Source organism: Trichoplusia ni, chromosome 5 (assembly GCF_003590095.1).
Source record: "Trichoplusia ni isolate ovarian cell line Hi5 chromosome 5, tn1, whole genome shotgun sequence".
Classification (NCBI taxonomy): domain Eukaryota; kingdom Metazoa; phylum Arthropoda; class Insecta; order Lepidoptera; family Noctuidae; genus Trichoplusia; species Trichoplusia ni.
Genome location: NC_039482.1, coordinates 9,402,736 through 9,426,552, shown reverse-complemented (window position 1 = coordinate 9,426,552; position 23,817 = coordinate 9,402,736). Strand labels below are relative to the sequence as shown.

Sequence of the window (23,817 nt, the reverse complement as noted above, 5' to 3'; positions counted from 1 at the left end):
TCATCGCTGCGGCGCGTGCGCGGCCCCGCGGCGGCGGCGCTGGCGCTCGGGCGGCGGCGCGCGCGCGCGGGCCGCGGGGGGCGACGCCAGGCGCCGCTGCTTGGACGAGAACGAGCGCGGCCCGCGCTTGGGCGCCGCGTCGCCGCCGCCGTAGCGCTGGATCACGCCCGACGGGATGTTGTTGAAGTCGGAGTTGCTGGTGATGTGGTGGATGATGAGGCTCTGGTGCGCGGACACGCGGCGCGGCGTGGGCGACGAGCACTGCAGCGCGGACAGCGGCGGCGAGGCGGCGCGCTCGGGCTCGCGCGGCGGCGACCACGAGCGCTCGCTGTCGGAGCTGGGCGAGGGCTCGCGGGACGAGCGCGCCGCGCGCCGCGCCGGGAAGAAGTACGCCTCGAACGTGTCGCGCACCCAGCGCCGGTACAGCAGCACGTGGTCCGTCACGCGCACGATGCGGCCCAGCACGCTGTGCCGCGCCAGCAGCGCCGACGGGGACCCCACCGCCTGCTGCACTATTATGTAGCCGTAGTCGAACGCCTGCAACACGCGACACGCCACACGTTACGACCTACTACCTACTTTACACGAGTACGAAGTCCCTCTGACACTTATAATGAAAGCTACCGACCTGTTTGACTTGTATCGCTCCATAACTGGAGCGTCCAATATCGTTGCCAGGCGTCAGCGGATCCTCGATGCACAATAACGACGGACGATGACCATCATTCATCTCCTGCGACAATAACACTACAAGTTAGTTCCACTCCACATGATCACGGTAACACTCTACAAAAATGTTAGCCTCACCTTTTGTATCTCGTCTTTGGAGACATAGGAGCCTCCGTTTTTGACGCGGATGGCGGTCTTAACGTAATTAAATTTGCGTCCGTAAAGCTCGAAGAACTCTATAAGCAGCACGCCGAGGTTGTGCGGCTGTCGCAGGCGCTCGGGCCGCGGGTGCAGCTGTAGGAAGCTGATGCACATGAGGATGAGCGAGTACGACGAGATCCCTCCCGTGAACACTTCGTTGAGGTCACGCTGCAGCAGGAACTGCTTCAGAACCATCACCAGTCGCGACAGCACCGGATACTTCTCCTGGAAAACAATTAACAAGCGTTACTCACACTTTTTCTCTGTGATATAATATGATCGCCTCTACAGAAATATGTAAATCTTTATATTATACAATTAACATCACATTGGGCAATCAACTTATTTAGAATATTTGAATCAAAGAATAACGAGAGAAGCATGTGTCACATCATTAACACATCAATGCGGAGCAGTCATAAAATGAACATTACGATAATGTCATAACCGAATAATACGACATTCGTCGGCTGAAGGTCGTGACCAACTGTGCGGCTGATGAATAGCAATTAGGGCCCCATTCACAAGTACCACAACAACACATTCATTACCTTTGTAAGTATGAAAATGCATGAACCTTTTATTACAACTTGTTTTTTTTTTTTCATCCTTACCCAGTGTTCACTTCAAATTATTGATGGTTACGGTTCATCATACTTCCTCTTCCTTCCAGCCTACGTCCAATTTTATTTGAGATCTGATGATTTTTCTTTTATTGCTCTTGTCACTCATCGCGCTATCACTAACTGTTTTTACATATCAATTTCCACAAAATCCATCCATTTTTTTTTACGTCTCCCTCTCCATTTACATCCATCCACATATAAATTCCTTCCTCTTTAAGATATGTGATGCACCCCTCATCTTTATCCCATACTATTTTTATCACGGCATAGGGAGAAAATCCACATATTTTACAAAGTTTCTTCAGGACGAGATGTGGCTACGTGTGAATGGGCATCAAATGCACAGTGTTGTAGTAGTGTCGTCTATAAATAACCAGAGTCAGTGGGTCGGTGTAACTAGTGACGAGCACGCTACACACGTTACCGTATAGATCACAGAGACAGCGGGCAACTGCACGCGGGAGTTGCATCGAGCATACTAATGTGATGCTTATTCGTCAAAGGGATTATCCTTTTTTTATGGAGATATAATGTATGCAGTTAGCCCGAGAGTAGACTTTGACTATATCACAATTTTTTTGTGTTTTTGGCGAAATAATATTTACCGTTCGTAAGTCCTTTTTCCCGATATTGACTGTCTTAAGTGAACGAGTCATTTTGCAAAACTTTTCTCTTTCTAATGGGCGATTTTTCTACATAGAAGTTTTGAGAGCATTTCCTTAACCGTATGAAAGATCTTCTTTTGCTAAAACTTACCTTAAACTGTTTGATAAGTTCGGCACTCTTCACGCCACTGCTCATGTTGAAAGATATATCCACCTGCAGACAAACATACCAAGTTTTAGTTATATTATTACGTGCGCGACCAGCTTTATAATGACAATATATTATTAAAGTGAATGTAACCGTCGCACGTCGCTCGCTATTGTTTGAATACTTGATACAGAACTTGTTGCTTGCATATAAAGATATTTCATTATTAAACTTTATGGTATCGGTATGTATGATCTATAATATGTCGGTCGCACAGCTGTGTAATCGGTCAGACATATGCTTAGGAAATAAAGACAATTATCATAACTAAGGCGAGTCGGTACGATCGGCATAAAAAGTTGATTACCACAATTAAATTTTCAAAACAAAAATTGGAATACTTAAAATTAAATGAGGAGCTGTTGTGCTACTGGATAAAAAAATACTTTTTTACGTTGCCCTTGAACCTATACCGGGTTTACTAAGTAAAATAAGGAAAATGGTGGTAAAAACAAATTTGCAATCAACACCATGGGAACCAAAAAAGGTACCTACGTATTTTTTTAATACAAGTCAAAAATACCAGTACTACATAAATCTGATTCTCTGATCACTCCCATCTTTGATCTAAGTATTGAATTTCTTTGCTGACCCTACCTAGTGCACGCGTGATCATACACTTTACATGTAAACAGTTAGCGACCCAGCACAGTTGTGTTGCTACGTCAATAGTCAATAGATTCGGAATGGGCGCGGCTTTAATATCACATTCGATATAGATCAAGGTTGTTAATATTTAGAACGTTTGTTATTAGCGGTGAGACAGCGCGGCGGACCTGTGTGTAGTATGCGGTGAGAGATCATATCTATAACTAGAGTTTAATTGTGTATATTACAAGTTGCAAGTTTGTTTACAATAAATAAGTTTCTTTTTTTAACTTGACAGATTCATTCGACTTAGATTGACGTAAATAAAAATATTCTAGTTGGGACCGCCATACTTATTACTGTAGCTAAGCTACAGCCGAAATTAAGAACCACAAGGTTTCATTCTGAGGTCGTTCCAGTGACATTTCGTCGCAGGCTCAATAATTTTAAATTGAAGATATATCCCACAGGATGAATATTTCTTTCCGTCTTTACCATCGTCAAGTGGAATTTAAAGACAATTAAACATCTTATAGCGTCACTTAGTTAGGTATCGTTCTAGCAGACAGGTTTCAGACTAACATCCAGCAATGAATTACGTTTTGTCTTTTACATGCTCAAATACAACCATTTGGTTCTGAGAGGTGATCATGACACCCTTGAGCTGGTGGATGCACGTACCTTGACGTCGGAATACTTGTCGGTCATCTTGACGATGGGCACGGTGGCCTTCTCCAGCACCTTGATGCTCTCCTTCTCGGCGATGTCCTGCACGACCAGTTCGCGCTCCAGCGTCCACAGCGGCAACTTCTCCCATTGACCTGCGGACAAATTAGGCAGAACGTTAGTACATTTAGAAACTGTTATATGGAATGGTTTAGATTTGGCTAAAATGTCAGCAAATGCACAAGAAAAACCAGTCCAGTCGGACTCTAAGGATTGCGTGCAGTTATAGGCTAAAGAAAAACATTTAAAAATAGATATAATTTTGTAGCCGCTATAAAAATACAACATCATCTGTATCTCAACCGTTACTCAAGTCACAACTCGCAATCATAAGATACAACCTGGTGGCGAAAAGACGAACAGGCAGTGCCTTGGAAATACGATTCCGTTTCTATCCTAAAAATGTCAGCCGATAGAATAGATTGATTGAGTAAGATTGCCCGCCTAGCTAGTGTGAGAATTTATGTAAATCGAGTACAAGTCGACTTTTTTTAACGACATCATCCGATCGCTCACATATCATTGCAAACTTTCGACCCGTTACGAATTTAAGTGCAAGGTCGACTACATAAAATTCCTCTTAATTAATACATCGCTTTATAGACACATTTCACTACAAATTTGCAGATAATCACGTTCTACATTCCATGTCATCCATTAAACCAATACTCATCAGACCATATATTGGCATGTTACGACATTGCTAGTTAGTAGGTATTTACAATTCCTCCATTAGCTGTGGAGCGTCAGAGGCCGGCGCATGCGTCGGGCGGCCCGTGCGCAGGCGAACTCTCGTGACAGATCGACATACGAATAACACAGCTGACGTAGGAGGAAACCCGTCATTTGTATATCGACGTAGCTTTTAAATAATATAGTTTTTGACGTTGTTCTAAACTCAACTACCGGGAATCCGTTGATCAATAGCAAACAATGATTATAATGATCTTTCAACAAACTTTAATTGAATATCATTCTAGTATTATAACTCATTTGCATTATATTGCAACATTATAATTACTATGCAATCTTAGATAGGTTCGTGTTAACAGTAGCGGATTTATGAATGACATCATAACATCAACATGAGCGCACGCGTCGCCTCCTGCGAGAGATGTGACATAGTGCAGTGTGTCAACTACACGCGGCGTTGTGAATGAGCGGCAGCCGGTGACTCACGACCTAACGATGCCTTGTATTGTAATGTGTACGTACATCTTAATACATGATACGGAGAAGACGTAACACCCGGCTATCTTTAAAGTAACGACGTTATGTTTGAATATGTAACAGGTTTCACCCCATTGATAGCAAGAGTGATGAGTTTGATTGGCGAAAAGCGACCCTCGCTCGCGCCACGGAAGTGCGACAAAGAATATGCACAAAAAATAACAAGGGCTATTGATATTTAAATTTAAACGAGTCTAAATGGTGTAGTCGGTAACGGTCTTTTCACAGCAGCTTAAATCTACAAAGACCAATACGTCAAATCAAACCATAAAATAAATCATAAGGGCACGTGGTAACCGTGGTGGATACAGTACAAAAACGTATAGACCTCTCGGGTTCATCATATAGAGTGCGTGACATCTAAGCATAATCCAGTTTAACTCTAAATCAAAATACTTAATCAAGTAGACCTCTTTCAGGCTCTTTGATACGTCAATATGAATCTTGATGTGCTTTATATAAGAAAAAAATTGGTAAAAAGAAAATCAGATCAATAGCCCGGTACCAATAATTTGTTTACTATTGTAAATGTGACAGTTAGACGGTATCAAATAATCGGCAGTGGGTGTCGAGTACAGATGCACTCGCCGGGCCGCCGAGCCGCCGCGCCGCTCATGGCCAGCGTGCGAGCGAGCACAGAAATAGACACGCGCTTACTGCCGAGAGCACCACTGATCACTTCCAATGCACTAGCATACCTATCGATTGTTCCCAAAGATATTTGCTAAACAATTAACTAAAGTGCATAATGAACATAGTATGTAAGAGGGTAAAAAAACGAGGAAACGCTTCGAGAAAAGGTAAGTAGTGCCATTCATTGCGCTTTGGTTGGCTCGTCTTGTCAGATAGACAAAACATGAAAAGCGCTTTAAAACGTCTTCATTGAAGAATAAAGATTCTGGATCTTAGGAGCTTATCTAAACTAAGATCCATCCGAATGCTCTACACTAAATTTCTAAAATCGATCTTGTAACCATGCACATCCATGTTCATCGCTTTGAAACAAGTTTCGAGTTCACTCCACCCATCCAGGTCAATTCCATCATTCAGTTAATATCCACCCGTCACGGCTGACTTCCCCCACACGATCCGCATTCCTGACCTGGTCGTAATCATGCTAATCATGTCAATCAGGTGCTGTAGCCGAGCCCCTACTGAACACGGCCTGCCCATGTACCATGGCAACCAACCTCTAGCATGTATGGCACCTAACTGCTCATTTGGAACTTGGCTCGCAACGATCCATCACAATTTATGTGAGCAGTCAGCTAGCTATGTTTGTCAACAAATTGCGGGCTCTATTGAGTCGAATATAATTCATATGTTTTGGCAACGAATTTGATGGGAATTGCCGACACTGTCCAGTTATAAATTAGTTAAGAATTCTAGTAATTTAATTTGCCAACGAAAACCGATGTCCCTTTTTTACTTAACTAATTCATGGTGCCTATATTTTTTGTGTCCAAATGTGAGGCGGTTTTCGCACATAACAAATTCTCGTCAAGCTTGCTTCGAGAGGGCACTTGTGGGACGAGCATTGCTCTCTCTACATCCGTCAGTAGCGCACGAGCGAGGCCGTGAAGCATGTGTAAAGGAAGACACGCACACGTACCCCGACCCCATCGATAAACAAGGGTTGTGAATGGTATGTGGTCTTAAACGATTTAAAAATAACGGTAGAGCTTAACTAGGTCAAGATTCTGCGACCGTCCTTTTTTTAAGTTCAGACCAAGATTAAAAACGAGTTTCGTTGCATATGTTTTGTTTCATTTACGCGAGCATTATTTGTATATATGTGCAATTTCGTGACGCAGTTTATTTTTGCAGTGATAACGACACTACATAAAGTACTGCATATGATCGGCACACTCAGCTGTTCATTGCTGAGCCGTGAATCCGTGAGTATAACGCTCGCGTCGCGCTGTCTGCCTGACATCCGCCATAGCTAACAACTCACTGAGAATTTGCAGTATACTTCTTCACATCTAAATTACTTCCAGCGCTTTGATACGTCAATTACATATTCATGGATCTTCACCGAATGAGAAGTGTGGTCATGAATATTTTCCTTAAGATACCTCTATGATAGTTCCATAATATACGCCAGATTAATTTCTACCGAACGTTGAGGGATTTCCAGCTGACGGTTTTAACTTTACGCATTAAGACTTTTATTAAACAATTCCTAACGTTAAAACTTGTTGAAAAGTTTAGAACTTTGGCCATTTGTCATGGAATCAACCATGGAGAAATAATATCGTGTTTTTCATGTTTTCAGACGTCTGCGAAGGATCTGTGATATAAATGATGTCATTCATGCAGTGTTGTGTGGTATCACGGCAGTCTCTTCGCACCCACAACACGCGATCGCGAGGGTTGCACGCCACATGCACCATTCCACTTCTTAACAACTTTGTAATAACAACGCGAAACAGGCAAAAGCTGGCAAATCACACGTTTTATTGTTTTGCGCCAGGACAGGGCACCAGGACGCCTATAAAACGCAAAATGCTATATTTTAGAACTCGGTCCCCCTACCAAAGGGATCTTAAATGTGAAATGGTGTTGAGTTATAAGATTTGTTCTAATAAATGAATAAATTTCAATAGATGAATGAATTTTAGTATTATTTATCGGGATTGCCCGCGCGACTCATGAATATGGACTCCGGTTGGGCCCGAAACTAGTCGAGTAATCTCAAATTTTCCGATAAATACGCGTTATTCAATAAATGTTTATAAATTTATCTACAAGTATATGGATGCAGGAAAATATCACTGATCAAAATAATCATTATGACGTCTTTGACAAGGACGCCTGACTAACACATGATGTAATTACCATGTGTGATCAGCTCTATAAGGACATTAGGTATTGGATCTTATTTATGATGATCTTTTCAGATTTGGATTACTTTGAAGCAAAATCTTTAAGACTACGTAAGTCGTTCGTGAAAAAAAGCAAATGAACAATTGCACATAGAAGAATAAGAATTACAAATAGTTTCAATAACAACGTGACTGTGATTTATTGAATAACCATTTGAACTATTCGGTCACATCTATACAATTTTAGTCGGGCTTCCCCTATAATGTTTGATACTGGTGATGTTTAAGTGGTAATTCCAAAGCGGATGTTTCTTGCAGTTGTCTGCGCGTGTATAGTAATTGAGAGGTGCGGGATAGTGGGCCAAAAGCGGATTCTCCGCGGATGCCACTTGAATCAAAAACAAAATCATTTATTGAAATTCGTAGAATTGTTTCGACCACCCTTAACCGCTTCCTAAGAACTTTGTGCGACAGAAGAAACAGCACAACAAACTCTCCAGCAACACGTTCTCTTTTCGTTTACAATATGTAGTACAAGTTACAATATCACTATTAATAAAAGTGTGTAAGTGAAGTACCTAGTAATTTAGACGTGCGGGGAAGCCGACGAAACGCGGTTTCTCCGTGGATATCACTTAAATCAAACGATACTAGATAGGATGGCGGATCAGGTCAACGAGTCATGAACCCTAGATAGCAGGAACGCGTTGACCCTTTGTCGTAACTATTTTGAAATTTATTTAATGGGAGCTGACATCACTTGAAGATATGACGACTGTTCAAAAGGGCATGAGTGAGAAGTACTGAGGACACGTCCAAAAATGAAGCAACGTAAATTAATTAGTCTCTATGTAATTTATGGTCAACAATGCGATGGATCATAAAAAGAGTTGTAATGTTGTCTGCCAAGTCTCAAGAACTACTTAGTCTCGCAATATTAATGAGCGAAACTAACAAGATATTAAATTAGTTTATAATTACAATCATATATTTTGGTTTCACCAGCGTGGATTCTTCTGATTAGTCTATTCTACAGATCAAACTATTCTCATACAAAATTTTACCAACAGCAGTTAGCGGCCAAGCCGTGCCAGCATAAAATACAGATACAGTATTTATAATATTAATACGAATATAGCATAACTGCTAGGCTAACAAAAACAGGCATATTAATCTTTGAGTTTTTAACTAAGACCTAGAACTAGCTTGAATAATAAACAAATACATAATATACATGTTATCTATACACAGTGGCGATATTGGCGTGTCGCTGACAAAAAAGATAAGTATGTAACAGATAGACGTGTATGAGATAGTTGCCGTACACGTAAGGTAAACCCAGTGATCTACTTCGCGACAGCGATAGCGCCCGCTGCGGGAAATTTAGGATTTCAATACAGATAACCGAAAAAAGGTTTCCGTATAAAGAGGTTTGAGATAAACAAAACTCATTTAGCCATTAAATTGATTACAGAGCCGACCGTTGTTCAACTTTGATGTTATTTTTTGCTATAGCTGCAACGGAAATATTCAAAATTTGGAAATTTTCGCTGTCTGGCTATCACTGTTCTTGAGATTCACCCTGGCAACATACATGGACCGATAGCGGAACCTATCTAATAAGGTTCGTTTTTATCAGATGTGTACGGAAGCCAAATAATGTTTTCAATTATAGACTGTGCAAAGGTGACGTGTGTTTGTTGTTTGATCGCAAGTTATCTTTTGAGGAAAACTCATACCCATTACCCACATTTTAACTGAAATTAGAGCGCTAATTAAGGATAAAATGAATAAACACCAGTCAAGTATTCAAGTCTCTGTAGTCGTAAAGAAGGTATGATATTTGCCAACGAATTAAAAAATGTCAAGTTCAATTTGGCCGGACTATTGTTTTTCTTTTAATCATCATCATCAATGCCTTTACTTAAAAGGGAAAGAGGCCTTGGACTATCAGTGCGACGATAACAATCTAGTACTATTCCTTTTTATGTCCGTTCTAAGATACTTTCGCCATTTCACTTCACCTACTCCCTCTGTAACCAGTCATCTGTCCATCATAATCTCACCGGGTCTCACTCAGCTCGGACGCGCTGATGTGAGTTGTTTCCTAACTGTCGTTCTATATCCCTTTAGTTCCTGGGGTGGCGGCGCGTGCGGGTTCGGCGCGGAGTAGGAGGGAGGGAGGTGTCTCTCGGCCGCGGCCTTGGGCCCGTCTTTACGAGCGGCCCGTCTAGCCGCCTCTAATGTATGCATGTAGTAGTAACTATGATACAGAAGGCACACTTTATCTAATTTATTGTTATTGAAATCGATATCTGTTAACTGTTTAGGACTAGAACGGGGTAGGTAAAACTAGGCTTTCGTCTTTTTAAATGTTGTAAAAACAGTGGTGTAGATTTAACAGGACCTGGGAAGAATCCGATTCATTTCTACTAGAAGATTCTGCTTCGTCTGATGACCATAGCGTCAAGGCTTTTTAGATGTTGTTCATACAGTGGTATAGTTTTAAGGGACCTCGAAAACTAAGTATATAATTCGATTTAACGATAAAAATCGATCATCCCGGGCTAGCTTAGATTAGATAGCAGGAATCTTTCGTCAAATGCAAAGTTGCTTTGGGGTCGCTGTCAAGTAACTTGGAGCAAACATAATCTTAATAGCGTTAGACAAAGACCGACCTGGGCTTATAGGGATAGTGATAGCGGTATCTGAAAAGATTAACTCCTCCTAGTCAGACTGGGCCTTCTGTAACTCTCCCGTATGACGAAGCAGCTTACAGCTCACACGCACGTTTGGCTACGGAGTATCCGTCTGTTGTGGCGCTCGCCTCGTGTTCCGTCAATACCGTTATGAATTGATCTGGGTATTCGTCCGAAGTATGTGCTCTAGTCTGGTTTGATTTTGCGGTACTAATCCACTATTAAAGGTCTGACGTAAATTCTGACGGCTACCGTAAAATCTGGTTCGGGGTGGTGCGGGTCATGTCAGTATGGAAGGACTTTAGGGAGGCTCTTAGCTAGTAAAAAGTGAGACACCATAGGAAATAGAAAAAAAACTAAAGTTCAATCAATGATAAAGAGGGCTTGCAATTTAAAGTGTGATATTATTAATTTGTGTAACTCCACACATTTTTTTTAACTTTCATTTATTTTCATTAAATAAACAGTACCATAGTACCACAATGGGCGTATCTCACATACAACATACCATCGTTTTTTGATAAGGATGGGGATTCCTCAAGGACACCCACTTCCTCGGGGGAGGAAACAGATACAGCCAGACTCTTGCTTACTAAACCAAAACTGCCATGCTACATTATCAGCGTTTTTGAGTCGGTGAATAGCAATGCGTTGCAATGCTTCATACACCGATCTTTTATATACAACCTGCTATCAACTTCATGCAGGAGGAGCAACATTGAATATCTTTATAGACACATAGCACAATAAATCTATTATCGTCGTTGATTCAGATTGGCTTCTATAAACCGCAGGTTGGGGTGAACGCTTAGAACAAGCCCTGACATACTAAACGATCTGGTGCGTGAGTTGCGGACCTAAGTTAATCCATTTATAATTTTAACGAAAACATTAAACATATTAGAAAAATATATGATACAATAAAAATATCGTTAACTAGCTGTTGCCTGCGACTTCGTCCGCGTGGTTAGAGGATATAAGTTATGATTTATACCTTTTCTCCACATTTTCCATTGTATCTTCGCTCCTATTAGTCGCAGCGTGATGGTATATAGCCTAAAACCTTCCTCGATGTATGGTCTATTCAATACAAAAAGATTTTTTTAATTTTAGTTCCTGAGATTAGCGCGTTCAAACAAACAAACAAACTCTTCAGCTTTATATATTAGTAAAGAGTATAGATTCAATACAATATCTATATCATTACTTTTAATAATGTGGTATAGCCAGTGTGTGAAATAAAGCCTGGTCACTGACGGGCAAGCAGTGGAGGCTTTTAGGGTCTATTTCTACCCACGGAGTAGGGAACTATATTCTTTTTTAGTTTGACGCGATGTAAATCCTCCAGCGATTAAATAGTAATGACACATTGCAACAGATTGCCGCTCGCGACTGCCATTTGTCTCCATTCGTAACCGCCCTTGTTTCTACAACGCACTACGGCGTCACACCTATGAACTGTGAAGGCGGGGTATTTTCGTACGAAGCACGGCCGTCAGTATAACGAGGCGAGTCGAACTGTAGTTAACGTAAATCCGTGATTACTAACGAGAAACTCAATTAGAATGTTTTTTAATTCCATATTATAGCTTAACGAGTCTGTCTATTGTATATTAACTCTCGAAACGATGCATCGATTTTGATTTTAAAATTTTCTTTTTGTAATAGGTACGGTAAATTTGGCGAGAGTATTTTTCAATATGTTTGTGAAAATCGGTCCAATTCAAAATGGAATATATTTTACCACAACGCCCGAATAAAAACGCATTTTCCAATATTTACCTTAAGACGCAGTTGCTACTTGTGCACTAGAACTCATATAAGTTATACAACAAGTAATACGCGCAACGTGTACATGACTAACGCGGACTGATAAGGTTATCCGCGACGTGTTCAATTGGTTTCGTTTTAAGGGTCAAGTTCGACTTCACTTATTCCACATGTGATTTGGACTGGATTGGAGCGGGGTGGCGGAATTTAAAATATGTTATTATGAAGACATCAATCAAATTTCGTACACAAACAGCGCGAGTTCCAACAAATGGGCAATTAAAATAGCAGTGTTGTGTGCAGTACGCGGAGTGTGGACTGTTGTTACCTAACATTCGTCAAGTGTCAGTCATCGCTCACGTCTTGGCATCGCGACGAGTGCGGCCACTCGGCACACACGCACCATGTGAAGCATGGCTCGCGACTGTCAAGGGTATGGACCTTCCACTTCAAGTGTTGGTTAGGACACAACTAAAAGGGCTATTCACTTATTCTCTCCTAGTGAAAACTAAAAATAATTATCTGTAATTCTACTAGAATTAACGAGCTCCATGTTTAAGTGGGTTTGTTCTACCGTGTCTCCAGAATTACTTTCATTCTTACTTAACATTTTAAATGCGGAAGTAACTATTTTTGTCTATCTGTCATGACAAAACTATGAATCCGATAAAATTAATATTTGGCACACATATAACATAGATCCTGCAAAACGAAATGGGCTTTAAAAAAATATTTCAAGTCAACTCAGGAGTTTTCAAGGTTTGAAAGGCAAGACACTACTCCAGGCGGCGTAATTCGCGTCGTTAGTGTTGAATATTTTGTTGACTCACCAATAACAACGAGGTCGATATCACTGGTGGGCAGGTAGAGGCCGGTGCGGAAAGAGCCGAACACCTCGACGCGCGCCTGCGGCCACAGCGCCAGGATCGCGCCGCGGATGCGGTTGACTACCGTCGAGCGCACCAAGTGCTCCGTCTCCGTAGGCGACATGTACAGGTAGAAGTGCTCTATCTCCTCGTGCAGTCTGGAATGACACATAACACAACTTGTTAAACACTCACCAAAGTACTTTAACTAGAACGTACTTGGACAAGAATGGACCTACAAGAATTTTACCTTAGTGAAACCTAGAACTTTTTGTTATCGTCCAGGATAAAAAGAACTCCATCGGACTCAGAGGTCCAGTACGTTTCGAGTTTGTGCTTTAAGGACTGTTTGTAAGAATGACGCTTAACTAAGTTACGTTCCAAAATATATATTCGTCTCTACCTTCCTCTTAATAGTGATGCAGCATGACACCTATGGCCGAGATTTTTCTCAGTTCTAAGTCAACTTCTGAACTGACCTGACCTTACAAGGAACGAGCCAGTCGTATCAACCTGTCCCAACAGTTGGCACGCATCAGTCATCGTGCGGCTCGACTCTATTTTAGAGAGCTCATCGACCCCAAGTGCAATGCCATCGTCTACAGCGGCAGGACACCTCACTGGGAACTCACTTCTCCTTTTTAACCCATAATGTAAAACCATGCTAAGATTTTGTGGAAAACCGGGGAGAATTTTTGACATTTCTTGAAATAGGTATTCTGGAAATTAAGCAGTGGATTCAGAGGAGATTGTTTGACAAATTGATGATGAAGTAAAAAAATTGAGTTCATTAGCTATTTTGATGGCTAATGAAACTAAATATAGTTTGAGAAGTAGTTGCCAAAACGTACGAACTGTTGTATGAGTCTGAAATCAAGTTCAATAGACGCAATAAATTTTGTTTCATAAACATTAGATTAATGAGATCTATAAAATCGTTAAGAGTAAACGTTTACAGGACGTTTACCTAGATAACGGAAAGCACTTCGAACTAGGCGGATTCTTGTCTAGGTCAGACCGGGCGAAAATAACAGCCGGACTTGAGATGTAGATACCGATTTGTAGAATATAAGATATAAACTAGTAGCAACGGGCAGAGCGCGCATACATTAGTCATGCAAATTACCCAAAAAGAGTACAATTGACATTTTAAAATCTTTTTACATTAGTCTAATCAAAATAGACGAAATGAAATGTTATAGAAATGGTATTACGTTTACGGTTTTTCTAGAGCTGTAAATAGTTGTGTAGCATAAAAAATAACTTAAGTCCCATCTTTTGCAATGGTGTATTCATGGCCTAAATCAATTTTGGATGATCTATGAAGTTTTTCAAAATACATATCTATTTAAACTAAGCTAACGCAAACGCATAACAAATACTCGTCGATACTACCACTCTATAATCGATATCATTATTAAACTCTTAATTTCGTGACAATGTCCCTTAAAGGTTATCGCAAACCATTGTACTTAACTCCTTTATCAAGTGCTCTTAGTATGAGTTACACCATATTTCATCACTGAACATAAAGCAAAAATCCCGGTACTGTAAAATAAATTACTAAATAAAAATCCAAAAACATTAGAACCACAACCATGTATTGATTTTACAACCCAATTAATTAGTTATAATAGCTTTATTTCGAACGTAACGACAGCTATCAAATATGTATTAATTTTTTTTTTGGCCACGTCATTTCTAGAGTTACGTACCCTAAGAAACGGTTGTGAAGATCATAAATGTAAATGATCCTTTTTAATGTTTTTCTTTCGCCTATTACGAAATATCACAAATCAGGCTTGCACTAGACAGGTTTTTTTAAAGTTCAACCTTAAGGCAACCCAGATACAGTCAGACTTGTATATTTGCTGGAGTGTCACGTCAACTCCACGTGGCTTATGCACGACCTTACCACGCACGCCTTTCGCGCTGTACCACTACTGGTTTGCACCACATTCTCTCCGCCGCTAATATTAGCAATTAATCAACACACCTTAATCTCATTCCGATCATTACTGTCTCACAAAAAGCAAGGCCGTTCAGTTTTTAATACTATATTTTAATATTCTGAATCAACTAGATATGATCTTAACGAATTTATATTTAAAGTTTTGTATTATAATTTAAATAAACAGCTGTGTCGAAGTTTCTATCTCTACAGATAGTCAAGTTTCCCAAGTGTACGTAGTTGTCAGGATCAATCTTGTGTCAAATTTATCATTTCCCTCGACAGGTCGGCGGAAGGCGGACGTGACCTGCATCCAGACACAGATGCTGTGGCACCTGATGTCGGCATTATTATTCATAGTCAAGCAATAATCTTCTCACCTCCAATATTATGCAAATTATAATTTATATAAAGGATTCCTACCTATCTTCACATTTGCTAAGAATGATATTATGATCAAAGAATTGGTTAAATAAAATCAGTACATACAGGACAGATAGACGAAGAGTTTTCCCCTTTGGGGACGGAACCTTAAGAACTATTAAATATGAGGAATGAGTTTCTTTGGCTGCTATTGAAATACAATACTCGGTCAGTGCTTGATCGATGCCCTTATACAAACAATACTTGGCAACAGTTTATGAACATAAAATTGGAGCACAGAATATTCCATACCAAATCCTTGAATTACTTCGGCCTGTACAAATGTAGTAATAACATTCTTCGTGAGCTTTAAAATACATTTGTTCCGAAGTATCAGAAGTACGTTGCTGAATATAAGGTATTTGATCAAATGTAATGATATAAATCTAGATATAGGACTATACAGATTCGTTTTATCATAGTATTATCATTAAAAATTACGGAAGGTTAAAAAACATTTAAGTTTGTTACAGGGGGCTAGAAACATCACATGCTGTTAAGTGACGTCACACGAGATTTAAAATCACGATATACCCTTTATTTTTTTATTACAAGATAAAAGAAAATGTCCGAATCCAATATTTTTTGGAGATCTGTCTGACAGACTAATCAGTCTTTCGTCAAATACCTTATTGTGACAAATGTACAGAGTACTATCGATGTATTGGTATCGTAACACCAAGCTGTCTGTAACCACTGATGAAGTAACGCCGGAAGCCTATACATGCCGCGGCTGGCGACCTGACGGCTAGACTTTTACTAAAGCCCAGCAATTACTCAGGTATTCCCGAGGCTTGCGACAGCCTGAGCGCGCGCTCAGAACGATTTCCATTTACATTAACAGTTGAATCACTGCACACGTATACAATTTACACTTATTTTTATAACGCTGATGTCATTAATTCATGTTGATTAAGCTTATACTTCTGTTAGGATGGTCGTATAAATGATATGGGGAAAAAATATTCAAGCCTAGGAAAAAAATCAAAATACTTCAGGTAAACCTGCGAATGAGCGTCGTTTCGAAATTTGGCGATAATATTTTGACTATTTAGACAATAAAGTATTAATATATCCTACAAAAAATTGTGTGCATACTTCAGTTTCATCGTTTCCCAAAATACGTTTTTCTGAATGAGTAATTCAGGTTGAATGAACCGAGGCTATATGAAAATATAATTTGTAATGTATGAGATTAAAAACATAGAGGCAGGCGAGCCGTCAACATGTAACAAATAGGAACGTCTCGTAATCTTGGCACCGGCGCGCGTCCAGTGCGGAGCCGCGCCACGCACGCGTTACCGATGTTTGCTAAGGGTTGTGGGATACGTGGGTGCGTGATGAATTGCAATGCATTGCCATGCACCGGCCAAAAGCGGGAGACATTACTCGGGTGGTTCAGGTTTAGCCAGTAAGTCTGACGCTACCCACTTCCTCCCCAAAAAGGTTCATGGGGTTTTAATTAATCAACTCTATTTGAACCTCTATACTTGGACATTCTGAGTTCCCAAATTGTTATTACAGGACCTCACAAGCTGTTCTCTTATTTCTAGTTGGAACTCAACGTATCTTAAGAATAACTTTCTATAACAAGTGGATATGAACACTTGAACATTGTTAAGACAGCTGAATCTATATTTGCTGCTTATAGATTGTATTTTACCCATTGCTTTAGTGCTCATTGATGAGAGAAAAACGTTCAAACCTTTGTTTTATTACAGTCATAAAATATGTTTAACAAAACACGCACTGCTTCCGGAGTTAAAAGACATTTGAACGCCTCGAGATGCTATTTCCAATTCGTAAACAAATATTACGTAAACGGTCACGTGCGAACACATTACTCATCATCGGCTCGTAAACTTCTGCTGTACAAACTGTTAAGAATTGTTTATTAATAAAGAATATTGCAAAGGAAATATTTATGTTTAAGCCTGTTGTAAAAATCTGTAATCTTTTTGCATCTAATCTAGAAATTGGAAGTACTTAGTCAATGACAGATTTTTTGATTTTGTATTTAGCAACTTTCTTAAAATCCCGCAATCAAATAATATGGACGACCACAAGGAATAAAAAAAAGTGATTTCCTTATTTATTGTAACATTAACTTAGCACAAAGCGCCTTTAAAGTAGTGCAATCACGATATTTCGTAGATTTAACGGTGTATTTTTTGCCGTACATAAAAAGCTTAGGAATCGCGTAACGGGAATTGCGATGCCGATTAGTATCACGCGCCACCATCAGATCTGTTTCGCCTCATCATTCTCATGACGCAGCCGTTACGGGTGTTACAGCTTGCACGCCAGTCCACGTAATGGCTACGCTCACACTAGCTGAGTATTTAGGTAATAGCCGCTGCGCCAGCTATGACGAATACATTGTAATTGCAATCTCTAACAAGTACAACTTAATAGGTGTAATTATTTAGCTCAAACCAGATTCTTTTTCTTGTTTTTTGTTTTCACATCGTGTAAATTATGAATTATGTCATATTGAACATTTTTTTCTCCTTTCCTTGCTATTTTACTTTCCTTCAGGCAACGTTTACGAACAAAAGTGAAGGGTTGTTAAGGTGTGTTGATAAGGACACAACAAAACCTCGTGTCCCCGCGGGCGGTAGTTCTGAATGCAAGGTATTCGCAAGGCGTTACTGCAAGGTGCTCACCAGAGTCTCGTAGTCAGGGGGCACTGACTGCCATTGACAAGGTCGCCACGCTCGACGCACGCGCTCTCACATTTTTTAATTATGTCTTGTTTTGATGCGAGTATGAATAGAACTGCTGACACAATCACGCCGTGACATAACTACTACAATTATTGTTGTTTTGTTTTATGGTTGTTTAGTTTGCTTATATTATGGTCAGGACTATTTAATACGTTTAATTTAAAAAGGCTAACCATTTGTAATCAGCCTTTATTTATACTGAACTTAACCTATGAAAAAATGTATAGAATATAAAGATATTCAATAATTAACAGAAGCTAATAATAAGCGTTATCGGTATTTCAAATAAAATATTCTTAAAATTTACAACAAATTTGATAATATACGTCGAAAAAGAAGAGTTAATTACGCGATAACACACAATTATGTTCAGAGATAAAAAGATTACGGTAATACTTTGATTACCTACCTAAATAAAACAGTTTTCATAATAAATAACTACAATTGTACTGATAACACTTTCGTTATGACTTGACAATTATTTGTCACAGATTGTTGTGAATGACCAATTCGTTGATTCGTTATCGACGGTATTACTTAATAATGACTTTTATGTTAAATTTCACTTACATGCCACGTATTTACATAAATATATAGGACACACGTTTGATCAGACTTATTACTGCAATAGTAAATGAAGAATTTTACTTCCTAAATGATTTCAGAAGATCAACTATTAACACCTTTGTAATGAAAAGAGATCCACACTATGGAGTATGATTGATCCGATCAGGACAGTAAGAATTTCTTGTTCATAACGCTACAGAGGTATCGCAAAATTGTAAGTTGCTGTTTAGTCTCAACTTACGCGATCAAATTGACTGCAAGGACTGAAATGACACATAGCGTCACGTAGTAGTATAGTCGCGTTGATATCATGCGAAGTAATGCCCAAAAAAGATTTTATTTGAAACAGACCGTTTTCCAGGCACATTTAAAACATTACAGTAGTGACTCTAGTTGCAGTCAATTGCCCAGATACACACTGGCAGTATGGACGCCGGCGCTGCTGGCTCGGGCTGTTGGACGTGATAACGTTGTTATGCAGGCGTCACGGCAGCGGGCGCACCGCGTGGAGCTGGCGCCGCGCCAGCCCGCAGCGTCAGCTACGGCATCACAACATTACATACGATGGGCTAACCGAATGTCTTTGATAACAGCTTATATGATGTTTGCATTATCAAAGCTTATAAAGAAGAACTTTATTTTGCGTTTTTTTTGCACAAAGTTGCTCTTCTAGTCTACGGTTTCTTACATACGATTGATATGTTTTTGAAAACCTTAAAATAGGGAAATCCAGAACTGGTTTTCTTATTCTACTATTTGTAACTCTTTCCAATAAAGGTACATAGTAAAATAAGCGGTCAATATGTCCAATTTATTTGCATTACTGGTAAAGAATATTCAATAGTTTAATTCGAATAAGCCATCATCACTTATCAGTGTTCTGTACCAATACAGCAAATGGAAGGTGTATCTATTGGTATCAATATATGAATCATAATTTCGTTTATTCTGGACTTTCTGCGGTGCACCCGTTAGTGCGACACTAGTGCAGATTTCGCGGCTACCGGTAGATACAGCACGGCCGCGTTCTCTACTCACGGGCACACCGCTGATTGGTGATAAAGCAGCACACTACCTTCTGCACTCAAGGAGTATTCAGTTATAGTACTGGATACTGATCAGAACAACTTTTCATCTTCATGTGACACGAGAACTGAATTCTTCCTTATCAGTTTCGTTATTTCCCACTTCGTACAAAATCAAACAAATTGTTTTTTTTAGCTTTCATGTATAATTACGATAAATTAAGACCAAGTAACATCGGAAGTGAATAGCAAGCCGTTGAGTCGTAAACACACAATGGATTGCAAACCTCAAAACTGATCATTTAAATTAGAGCCAATTATGAATGAATGATGCAGTGTTTATGCACTTCCGCTTCTCGTGCCGGCCTGACTCATGACTGTCCTTATCAAAAATGAAATAAGGACACTGACAATATCAAAATTGAAATTTACAAAAACAAAACTTATTCGAAGTTGTTGATAGGCCAGATTAGGATGACTGACCGAAAATAAATACATGACGTAGGTGAACGTCACTGTTTGAACGGAATGATAAACCGTAATTTCCATGTAATCAGTGTTATATACGTTTAATATGTCAGGATAATGGGTTTTTCTTTGGTATTATATTTGTTTATCTTAAATTCAATAAGAAAAATTTGGACCTGTAGATAAATAAGATTTCTCCGAGTAATTTTAGCGATCAAATACATTAAACTGAAAAGTCAAAACTTCTCCATTCCAAAGCGACCTCACAATATATGGAAGTCCTTAGACATAGTGAAAAAGAATGTCTATGACATTGACGAAACAGTGTATGTAAATTGTCGCCTTAAAAAACTGATTATAGCTTTTAGAAGGAAACTCAAAGGATAGTCAATGCGGTAAGAGATGGCTCATTGCATGCCAATCTTGTAACGTAAGCAAAACACACCGCAGCGCTTATCTTTCCGCTCAGCTGACGGGAGGCGTGTTGCCAGCCGTCAGAGTGCCACACTCCAATACTGGGTTGATGAAGAACCTGGTGAGTGATGTTATGTTATACCATCCATAGAAAACTCTGACGTAGCTTTACACTCCCTTCTTTCGGAAAATTCTCATGGCCACCGGTTTTCTGAGACTTCAACGTTTTTAATAAGAGATAATTAGTTAAGAATACGAAAAGTGAGACAGGGACCTGCTTCTGACCTACGAACGTCGACTAAGCAGAAGTCACTGTAAAGCGCGGTTCTTATCCACCGGTTATTTAGCGCGTAATGTAACATGTCGAAAAGCGAGTATTCCTTCAATCAGCACGTGTTAATTAGCGTGTTGGAATACGCTATAATTTTTGACGCCCTGTAGCGCCGGGTACTACCCATCCTAAGAGTTTTACATATCAGACACTTGCATTGATTTAAGATTAGATTAACACTTTCTGTACTACTAGTAAGTAAGTTGAAATATGTAAATTTTAATGCTCTTAATTTGAGCAATTTACGTAACCACAAAATAATTTATCACAGAACCAAGACATGATAATGAATAAATATGACACAATAAGGTATACATAAATATGAATTCTATATTTCATACCTTATCCATATCCATAAAAAAAAAGACAGAAACAACATTAAAACAGTCTGACATTTTAAATGTGTGTAACTTGGAGGATTAAAAACATACTAAATGCATATTAATTAAAATTCTGCAACCAAGATATGCGAGTAAGAGTGAGACACATTTGCATTTGAACTTCCAAGTCTGAATTAGAATAATAACAACCCATATATGTGTAGTCATTTTTAAACATTTCTTTGATATAACAATAGGCAGAAATAAATGTAAGGATAATCTGTTGAGAATAAAGTTAATGCCTGTGTCTTTTTGTACTGTAAATAGCTATTTAAATGTTGGATATACACAATCATTACTGAAAAAATTAAAACTATCCTTTTAACATTGAAACAGACTACAGGCAACTAATTTGACTAGCATCAAGATACTGTTTCTATTTGGATGTGTAAAGTAATCACTACTGGTCTGATAGTATAGATATGAGGAAATTATGCACAAGATTGTCACACATGCAGTCACCTGCGCAAGCACTTAAGTTAATTTATGGTGAATTGATGATTATTCCAATTCAAAATAAATTACATGTATTACTTTGTTTTTCAAATTTGGTTTAACCATGAAGCGTATTATATCAATATAATTTTTGTGTATCAATCTAGTTTGTCTAACATGCGTAGATTTGCTCATTTATATAAAATTAGATGCCAAATAAATACTTAAATTAAATTTAAAATATATTCATTAATTGCCTTCGATTTTCAGCATAACAATGTTCATAAAAATATTATTATGTATATTCTTATTTGTTACCTACTTATAGATTATAACTTCTAGAACATGTGAATAAACATGAAACAGAAATAAATTATAAATGATAACACAATTTCCTGTTTCAAACAGCTATGACAACACAAAACATCATAAAACTCAACATGTTTTAAATTAAATATTTTTATATAAATATATCTATATACTTCTATGGGAGTTGTTGATCCACTAAGTCAAGCGACATATTCATATCCTGGTCTCACCTAGATGTATTAAAACTATAATTTTTTTTTCTTCAATTCAACTAACTTTTATGAAAATACATATTTGATTATGACTTCAATTTTTATAATGAAATTTAGATACAATTAATAAAGTTACAAAGACAGTAATTTCGACTTTATTAAGAGTAGGTAATTATTAATTATTTATTCTAATAAAAGTTTGTTTTAAATTTGTGACAAAAACAAGGTCATTACGAACACTGAGTGCTGACTCACATTACCCATTGCTATCATTCACATACAACATATATCAATTAACAATGATAGCTTTGAATGAAACTTACATTTTGAACGAGTTAGAAATCAAATATTGCAACTATATCATTATGAGGGGTACTATGTTGAGGTTAAAGATAAAATTGTACCTTCAGTTTTATAGTTTACATGTCTAACCTTTTTACGATATACCTTCATTATTATAACAACTTTTGATATTGAAATAATAAATTACAATTTGCAAATTTCTTTAAATGGTATTATTGATTTAGCATTATTTTCATGTTATGGACTCTGACACCGACTGGAATTTTGCGCGAGTTCCGGGGCAAAGGCGAGAACTGACAGAAAGGTCCTAGCGATGGTCGTCGGCACTTAATTCCTGGCAGCCAACGTGCTGCGAGCCAGCTCGCGACACATGGCCTGCCGCGGCCAGGCAACTCCGCGAGCTAATGTCACACCGCGCCGCGCGGCGGACCCGCTCATAACCAACACGTCAAACACGTTGACATCGCTAGCCAACACCAAAATAATAAATTAATACGTCACTCACCCCAAAATCCCCGGCTTGTAATTATAGTTAGGTATTCGCCACGGGCAGCCTCCGTATTCGCCTATGAGAGCATCGTGGTTTTTGTTCAGGTTAAACGTCGATGCGCGGTTATCGTTCATTTTCCTCCGCGCGGGGTTAAAATAATTGTTATTTCTACTTTCACCGTTCACATCATTTATTGGTATAAAGTCTGGTGCTTTGTTCACATTTGGATTAGCGTTTTCTAAGTTTTTTAAGTTCATTTTGTCTATATCACTTTGGGTTTCCCAGATACGAAGCCACAGGCGCTTCGCGGGTCCTTCCTGCTCGGGCTGATACCACGCGACGGCGGGATCCATTCAGCCGGAGCAAGGTTCCACTATATGGGATGACACATACTGTTGCATTTCACATTTATAATATTATATTGAAAATTAACACAAAACAAAAATAAGTCACACCACATTCGGAACATGGACGACACACGTATAAGTGACAGATCAACTACTAGAGGGAGCCATCTTAGCAAAATAAGTTCTAGATTTGTACTCAATTCAGGCACTTAATAAAGTTTTTCAACAACTGACGTTTTTAGAAACTAGCTCATATTGTAATTAAAAAATAAAATATTTTTTAACTTATGGTTTAGTGAGAAAATACAAGGAAAATACTCAGGAAACAAGTTTCGAATGTATTCGACCACTAAGTTGACAAGAATGAAAAGGATGTCTAAAAATTTGTTCGGATACACTTACTTTTTTGTTGGTATATTG

The 23,817-nt window shown here is 38.9% G+C and overlaps 1 protein-coding gene across 1 annotated transcript; it reads right to left on the bottom strand.

The window, feature by feature from the left end:
- Window positions 1-23,758, bottom strand: LOC113493932 (non-canonical poly(A) RNA polymerase protein Trf4-1-like). The gene is made up of 7 exons (XM_026871966.1): window positions 23,066-23,758; window positions 12,981-13,174; window positions 3,579-3,718; window positions 2,253-2,315; window positions 808-1,095; window positions 629-733; window positions 1-537 (listed from the first exon to the last, which is right to left on the bottom strand). Exons 1-7 carry the CDS (start codon window positions 23,401-23,403, stop codon window positions 1-3), a joined length of 1,665 nt encoding a protein of 554 aa, XP_026727767.1. The 5' UTR covers window positions 23,404-23,758.
- Window positions 23,759-23,817: the final 59 nt, after the last annotated feature.

Coding starts and splice junctions, on each gene's coding strand:
- LOC113493932 (XM_026871966.1), bottom strand. CDS start 23,403: ATGGATCCCGCCGTCGCGTGGTATCAGCCCGAGCAGGAAGGACCCGCG. Junction 1,096..2,252: donor AACTTATCAAACAGTTTAAG/GTAAGTTTTAGC, acceptor ATTGTTTTCCAG/GAGAAGTATCCGGTGCTGTC. Junction 734..807: donor CCAAAGACGAGATACAAAAG/GTGAGGCTAACA, acceptor TTATTGTCGCAG/GAGATGAATGATGGTCATCG.